We start from the raw sequence: 8443 nt of genomic DNA, 5'->3' as shown, positions 1-8443 counted from the left end.
GGCTGGATATGAAATTCTGGGTTGAAAATTCTTTTCTTTAAGAATGTTGAATATTGGCCCCCACTCTCTTCTGGCTTGGAGAGTTTCTGCCGAGAAGTCTGCTGTTACTCTGATGGGCTTCTCTTTGTGGGTAACCCGACCTTTCTCGCTGGCTGCCCTTAACATTTTTTCCTTCATTTCAACTTTGGGGAATCTGACAATTATGTGTCTTGGAGTTTCTCTTCTCGAGGAGTATCTTTCTGGTGTTCTCTGTATTTCCTGAATTTGAATGTTTGCCTGCCTTACTAGGTTGGGGAAGTTCTCCTGGATGATATCCTGAAGAGTGTTTTCCAACTTGGTTCCATTTTCCCCTCACTTTCAGGCACACCAGTCAGATGTAGATTTGGTCTTTTGACATAATCCCATATTTCTTGGAGGCTTTGTTCAATTCTTATTCCTTTTCTTCTCTAGACTGCTCTTCTCGCTTCATTTCATTCATTTGATCTTTAATCATTGATACTCTCTCTTCCAGTTGATAGAGTCAGTTACTGAAGCTTGTGCATTTGTCATGTATTTCTCATGTCATGGTTTTTATCTCTGTCAGTTTGTTTATGGCCTTCTCTGCATTGATTATTCTAGTTATCCATTCTTCCACTCTTTTTTCAACATTTTTAGTTTCTTTGTGCTGGCTACGTAGTTACTCCATTAGTTCTGAGAAGTTTGATCGACTGAAATCTTCTTCTCTCAACTCGTCAAAGTCATTCTCCATCCAGCTTTGATCTGTTGCTGGTGATGAGTTGCGTTCCTTTGGAGGGGGAGATGTGCTCTGATTTTTTGAATTTCCAGCTTTTCTGCCCTGCTTTTTCCCCATCTTTGTGGTTTTATCTGCCTTTGGTCTTTGATGCTGGTGATGTACTGATGGGGTTTTGGTGTGGGTGTCCGTTCTGTTTGTTAGTTTTCCTTCTAACATTCAAGACCCTCAGCTGTAGGTCTGTTGGAGATTGCTCGAGGTCCACTCCAGACACTGTTTGCCTGGGTATCAGCAGCAGAAGATGGAATATTGCTGAATAGTGAGTGTTCCTGTCTGATTCTTGCTCTAGAGGCTTCATCTCAGGGGTGTACCCCACCATGTGAGGTTTGAGGTGTCAGTCTGCACCTAGTTGGTGATGTCTCTCAGTTAGGCTACTCAGGGTTCAGGGACCCACTTGAGCAGCCAGTCTGTCTGTTCTCAGATCTCAACCTCCGTGCTGGGGTATCCACTGCTCTCTTCAAAGCTGTCAGACAGGGTCATTATCATCCGCAGAGGTTTCTGCTGCTTTTTGTTTTGCTTTGCCCTGTCCTCAGAGGTAAGCTCATATTATTTTTAAGTAAATGTTGATGAGTATTAAATCATGGTGGTATTTTAAGATCCTACTGTTCGTATTGTAAACACTAAAAGACGTCTCACCAATCAAAATTATCGTAAGTGACACATGGGCACAAATGTGAACACTGCTGTCTTAAGAGCACCTCAGGTTTTTTCTTCAATGGATATTTACTTTGCATCCTTTCTTCTTTCAGTGAGAAGAGGTTTTGGAGGAATATTTTAAGTATGATCCTGAACACAAATTGATTTTCAGATTTGTTCGTACTCTGTTTAAAGCCATAAGGCTTTTTTTTTTTTCTTTATTATACTTTAAGTTCTAGGGTACATTTGCACCACGTGCAGGTTTGTTACATATGTATACTCGTGCCATGTTGCTGTGCTGCACCCATCAACTCGTCAGCACCCATCAACTCGTCATTTACATCAGGTATAACTCACAATGCCATCCCTTCCCCTTCTTCCTCCCCATGAAAGGCCCCTGTGTGTGATGTTCCCCTTCCCCAGTCCAAGTGATCTCATTGTTCAGTTCCACCTATGAGTGAGAACATGTGGTGTTTGATTTTCTGTTTTTGCGATATTTTGCTGAGAATGATGGTTTCCAGCTGCATCCATGTCCCTACAAAGGACACAAACTCATCCTTTTTTATGGCTGCATAGTATTCCATGGTGTATATGTGCCACATTTTCTCAATCTAGTCTGTCACTGATGGACATTTGGGTTGATTCCAAGTCTTTGCTATTGTGAATAGTGCTGCAATAAACATACGTTTGCATATGTCTTTATAGCAACATGATTTCTAATCCTTTGGGTATATACCCAGTAATGGGATGGCTGGGTCATATGGTACTTCTAGTTTTCGATCCTTGAGGAATCACCATACTGTTTTCCATAATGGTTGAACTAGTTTACAATTCCACCAACAGTGTAAAAGTGTTCCTATTGCTCCACATCCTCTCCAACACCTGTTGTTTCCTGACTTTTAAATGATTGCCATTCTAACCGGTGTGAGATGGTATCTCATTGTGGTTTTGATTTGCATTTCTCTGATGACCAGTGATGACGAGCATTTTTTCATGTTTCTGTTGGCTGTATGCATTTCTTCTTTTGAGAAATGTCTGTTCATATCCTTTGCCCACTTTTTGACGGGGTTGTTTATTTTTTTTCTCGTAAATTTGTTTGAGTTATTTGTAGGTTCTGGATATTAGCCCTTTGTCAGATGAGTAGATTGAAAAAATTTTCTCCTGTTCTGTAGGTTGTCTGTTCACTCTGATGGTAGTTTCTTTTGCTGTGCAGAAGCTCTTCAGTTTAATTAGATCCCATTTGTCAATTTTGGCTTTTGTTGCCGTTGCTTTCGGTGACATGAAGTCCTTGCGCAAGCCTATGTCCTGAATGGTATTACCTAGGTTTTCTTCTAGAGTTTTTATGGTTTTAGGTTTAACATTTAAGTCTCTAATCCATCTTGAATTAATTTTCGTATAAGGAGTAAGAAATTGATCCAGTTTGAGCTTTCTACTTATGGCTAGCCAATTTTCCCAGCACCATTTATTAAATAGGGAATCCTTTCCCCATTTCTTGTTTTTCTCAGGTTTGTCAAAGATCAGATGGTTGTAGATGTGTGGTATTATTTCTGAGGACTCTGTTCTCTTCCATTGTTCTATATCTCTGTTTTGGTACCAGTACCATGGCAATCGTTAAGTTTGGTAAGATTTTTTCTGTTTATAAAGCAGCTTTAGAAATTCTTCTTGTAAACAGGGTGATGTGGTTGTATTTTTAAATAACAGTTTCTGAAATTATCTCAAAATTTTAAGAGAAACTTATGAAAGCAAATACATTTTAGTTGAATCATCATTATGACTTAAAATGTCACAGTTGCTTTTCTTGTCACAGAACAATTGCTATTAAAGGCAGTAGGAGGGATTTCTGATTTCTCACCCAACACTTCAGTAAATGCAGTGCACACACATCCAGGGCATATGGAGGGCTTGGAATGGGGAGCAGTAATGAAACCATCTGGCCAATGGGCAAGAAGAGATGCTGGTGTAGATCTAAGCTGAGTCCCAGGCTGTATCCCCAGGCAATTCTGATGCATATTGTCATTGACAGCTGCTGCCCTGAATTCTTTGTTCCTTGGATGATGTGTGTTAATCTGTCCCTGCTGATGACCTGTGCATGCTCATGAAGTTGCCCAGGAATGTGATTCCAGTTGGTCTACCAAACTATAGCTGTGTCATTACATTTACATTATCCCTACAGAATTCCTTTTGTAAAACTATCATTTTTAAATATAAATTCTGTTCAAGTTTTTAAAAATAGTCTTACTCATCCCCACAACAAACCCATATAGGAAAGTCAACTCCATGGCCAGGAATGAAAAAATACTTATGTCAATACTTCTTTAGCAACCAGTTAGACTCTAACAGAGAAGGCTCCTGCTGTGCACTTGAATCAAAGCCCTGAAAGGGCATGGGACCAGATACAGGCCTTCTCGAGGAGCTGCAGGTCATTTAGAACTCTTAGCACGTGCTAGAGGGAAGCAGGATGGTGCTTCCAGATGTAGAGAGATAGATGATGCAGGAGGGAAAGCTGGATTGGAAAAGGGAGAGTTTTGTACATGGGCTAAGCTTGATGTGTCTTTGAGAGAGCGGAGTAGCAAAGTCTAGTCATCATTTGGATATACGAGACTAGAGCATGAATCTGATGTGGAGCTACAGAATGAAGAGCAACAGCGGCTGTTTAAATACCAAGGAAGTGTGTAGAATGAAATGGGACAAGTCAGGCATGGTGGTTTCATGCCTTAGTCCTAGCTACTTGGGAGGCTGAGGTGGGGGAATTACTTGAGCCCAGCAGTTTAAGTCCAGCCTGGGTCAGATGAGGAGACCCTGTATCTTTTTTTAAATTAATTAATTAATTAATTAACTTATTTACTTGAGGTGGAGTCTTGCTCTGTCGCCCAGACTGGAGTGCAGTGGCTTGATCTTGGCTCACTGCAAGCTCCGCCTCACAGGTTCATGGCATACTTCTGCTTCCGCCTCCCGAGTAGCTGGGACTACAGGCGCCCACCACAACACCTGGCTAATTTTCTTGTATTTTTAGTAGAGATGGGGTTTCACCATGTTAGCCAGGATGGTCTCAGTCTCCTAACCTCGTGATCTGCCTGCCTCAGCCTCCCAAATTGCTGAGATTACAGGTGTGAGCCACCACACCTGGCCAAGACCCTGTATCTTAAGAAAACAAAAAGTAAGGCCTGGTACAATATCTCATGCCTGTAATGCCAGTATTTTGGGGGGCCAAGTTGAGAGAATTGCTCAAGTGTAGGAATTCATGAGCAGACTGGGCAATAAAGTGAGACTCATTTCTATAAAAAAAAAAATTTAAGAAATTAGCTAGATATGATGGCACATGCCTGTGGCACCAGGAACATGGTAGGCTGAAGCAAGAATATCACTTGAGCCCAGGAGGTGGAGGCTGCACTCCAGCCTGGGCAAGTGAGTGAGACCCTGTGTCAAAATAGATAAAGTGAACAGAAAATATGTCTGTAAGGACTATTATCATTTGAGGGACAAGCCCCCAGTGGAGTAGCCACTAGAGTGGGAAGAGGAAAAGCAGAAGAGGATAATAAAAGGAGAAAGAGTTCAAGATAGGGGAAGCTGTGGTCACAGTGCTGAATGCTGCCAAGCAGTGACTTGATTCGTGAACTCTCATTGGATGCTGACTCTGTGCCACTCTTCTTAGTGCTGGGGTAGAGGAAAGGACAGGTGGAACACAGTTCTTGCTTTTATAAGCTTATGTTCTAGGAAGATTGAACTTAAGTATTTTCTCAGGTAGTATGAAACAGCAGGAAGAGGAAGCAGGATAAAGGGTTACAGAGTGATTGGGGGCTATTTTAGATAGAGTGATAAGGAAGAGGCTGACATTTGAAGAGTGACCTGACTGAAGGGATGACGGGCAAGAGTGCTGACATTGCAGGCAGCAGGATGACTGCCAAGACAGACAGAAGTGTGTTTCTTATGTGTTTGAGGAACAAACGGCAAGGTGACCAGCACGGTCAGAGTGAAGAATGAGGGAAATAGTGGATATGAGGCCCCACAGGCAGTACCATAGCTCACAGGGCCTTTGGCTTGTAGGCCATGGGAAGAAGTTAATGTTTTACTCCAGTTTGATGGGAAGCTCGTGGTAGATCTTGAACAGAGGAGTGCCATGCTCTAAATGAAGAGGTTACACTGGCTGCTTTGGGGACTGTAAGTCATAGTTAGCACGCGCTAGACGGAAGCAGGATGGTGACTGTAAGTCACACTGGGAGGCAGAGTGGAAGCAGAGGAGAGGGTTAAGAAGCAACTAGGGTAATAAAGGTGAGCAGTGACAGACTGTGGGTCACCATCAAACCATGCAGACTACCAATGAAGGTAGACATAAGAAGCATTGCACACAGATTGGAGTAGGGGAACTGAAATGCAGGTATTTGGCCCCAACACCTAGGCAAATGCAATGTATGCAGAGCTTTAGTTTGTCAGCATGAAGGCACAAGAGACAAAAGCCTGTTGGCAAGAGGAGCCTTGGGAGAGCCATATCAGCAGAGGCAGGCAGTGTAGATGAAGGAGAGATGGAAGACGAAGAGCTGGCATGAGGGGATGGTGCTGTGAGCACCAGTGAGAGGACACAGTTGGAGAGGAGTGGGGAGTGGGATGGGGACAAAGGAAACACAATTTGGAGGAAATCTCTGGTAGAGAGGAAGAAAATCTTCAGAAAGAGGTGATTGTGGGAACAGTGTGCTGCAAGAGTGAGATGGGATCAACTGCACTGAGGGAAGAGTTGGCATCAGTGGGAATAAAGAATTCTCAAACTCACCCAGAAGGGCATGTGACATGGATGAGTGTCAACAGGTCAGCAGCTTAGCAGGAAAGGGGACAGGAAGTAGAGGACTTGCCATGTTGTTTCAGAGGTCTCTGATTCCTACACAGTTGAACCCTGGCAGGGAGGTTCATTCTTGAAATACTTCAGAGCGCAGAGTTTGGGAGAAAGGGAGCAGAATCTGTAAAATATGTTCAATAGCCATTTGTTTTTGAAAACATATTTGAGTTTGGCAGTGTTCAGATCAGTGTCAGGTCTGGCAGTGTTCTGCAATCTGATACCCTTCAGACAAGATATAAACTCAAGGTGAAATGGGGTGGAGGGTGCACCCAAGAAAGCCAAACAGCAACAGCTCCAGCCTTCAGCTTCCAGTGTGAGCAACACAGAAGAAAGGTGATTTCTGCATTGTCAACTGAGGTACCGGGTTCATCTCACTGGGGTGTGTCAGACAGTAGGTACTGGTCTGTGGGTGCAGCCCGACCAGCGAGAGCTGAAGCAGGGTCAGGCATTGCCTCGCCTAGAAAGTACAAAGGGGAAGGGATTTCCTTTTCCTAGCCAAAGGAAATTGAGACACGCAACACCTGGAAAATTGGGTCACTCCCACCCTAATACTGCGCTTTACCAAGGGTCTTAGCAAAAGGCACACCAGGAGATTATATCCCACACTTGGCCTGGAGGGTCCCACGCCAACAGAGCCTCCCTCATTGCTAGAATAGCAGTCTGAGATCTAACTGCAAGGCAGCAGCAAGGATGGGGGAGGGGCGCCTGCCATTGCTGAGGCTTAAGTAGGTAAACAAAGCCACTGAGAAGCTCAAATTGGGTGGAGCCCACCACAGCTCAAGGATGCCTACCTCCCTCTGTAAACTGCACCTCTGGGGACAGGGCATAGCTAAACAAAAAGCAGCAGAAACCTCGGCAGAGGTAAATGTCCCTGTCTGACAGCTCTGAAAAGAGCAGTGGATCTCCCAGCACGGAGGTTGAGATCTGAGAATGGACAGACCGCCTGCTCAAGTGGGTCCCTGACCCCTGAGTAGCCTAACTGGGAGACATCCCCCACTAGGTGCAGACTGACACCTCACACCTCACATGGCGGGGTACACCCCTGAGACGAAGCTTCCGGAGCGAGAATCAGACAGCAACACTCACTGTTCAGCAATATTCTATCTTCTGCAGGCTTTGCTGCTGATACCCAGGCAAACAGGGTCTGGAGTGGACCTCAAGGAAACTCCAACAGACCTGCAGCTGAGGGTCTTGAATGTTAGAAGGAAAACTAACAAACAGAAAGGACACCCACACCAAAATCCCATCAGTACATCACCAGCATCAAAGACCAGAGGCAGATAAAACCACAAAGATGGGGAAAAAGCAGGGCAGAAAAGCTGGAAATTCAAAAAATAAGAGCGCATCTCCCCCTCCAAAGGAACGCAGCTCATCGCCAGCAATGGAACAAAGCTGGATGGAGAATGACTTTGATGAGTCGAGAGAAGAAGGCTTCAGCTGATCAAACTTCTCAGAGCTAAAGGAGGAACTATGTTACCATTGCAAAGAAACTAAAAACCTTGAAAAAAGATTTGACGACTGACTAATTAGAATAACCAATGTAGAGAAGTCCTTGAAAGAACTGATAGAGATGAAAACCATAACACGGGAACTACATGACAAAAGCACAAGTTTCAGTAACCAACTCGATCAACTAGAAGAAAGAGTATCAATGATTGAAGATCAAATGAATGAAACGAAGCGAGAAGAGAAATGTAGAGAAAAAAGAAGAAAAAGAAATGAACAAAGCCTGCAAGAAGTATGGGATTATGTAAAAAGACCAAATCTACGTCTGATTGGGGTGCCTGACAGTGAGGGGGAAAATGGAACCAAGTTGGAAAACACTCTTCAGGATATCATCCAGGAGAACTTCCCCAACCTAGTAAGGAAGGCAAACATTCAAATTCAGGAAATACAGAGAACACCACAAAGACACTCCTCGAGAAGAGCAACTCCAAGACACATAATTGTCAGATTCATGAAAGATGAAATGAAGGAAAAAATGTTAAGGGCAGCCAGAGAGAAAGGTCAGGTTACAAACAAAGGGAAGCCCATCAGACTAACAGCAGACCTCTCGGCAGAAACACTACAAGCCAGAAGAGAGTGGGGGCTAATATTCAACATTCTTAAAGAAAAGAATTTTCAACCCAGAATTTCATATCCAGCCAAACTAAGTTTCACAAGTGAAGGAGAAATAAAATCCTTTACAG

At 43.6% G+C, this 8443-nt stretch overlaps 1 protein-coding gene across 1 annotated transcript in view; it reads left to right on the top strand.

Moving 5' to 3' along the window:
• LOC105551938 (cyclin-Y-like protein 2) overlaps positions 1 to 8443 on the top strand; it is a 95429-nt gene that overhangs the window by 39058 nt on the left and 47928 nt on the right. The window contains 1 exon segment of the mRNA XM_011997392.1: positions 1540 to 1628. Coding sequence (XP_011852782.1) covers positions 1540 to 1628 — 89 coding nt within the window.

Source organism: Mandrillus leucophaeus, unplaced genomic scaffold (assembly GCF_000951045.1).
Source record: "Mandrillus leucophaeus isolate KB7577 unplaced genomic scaffold, Mleu.le_1.0 Scaffold1143, whole genome shotgun sequence".
Classification (NCBI taxonomy): Eukaryota; Metazoa; Chordata; class Mammalia; order Primates; family Cercopithecidae; genus Mandrillus; species Mandrillus leucophaeus.
This window is presented reverse-complemented; position numbering and strand designations above follow the sequence as displayed.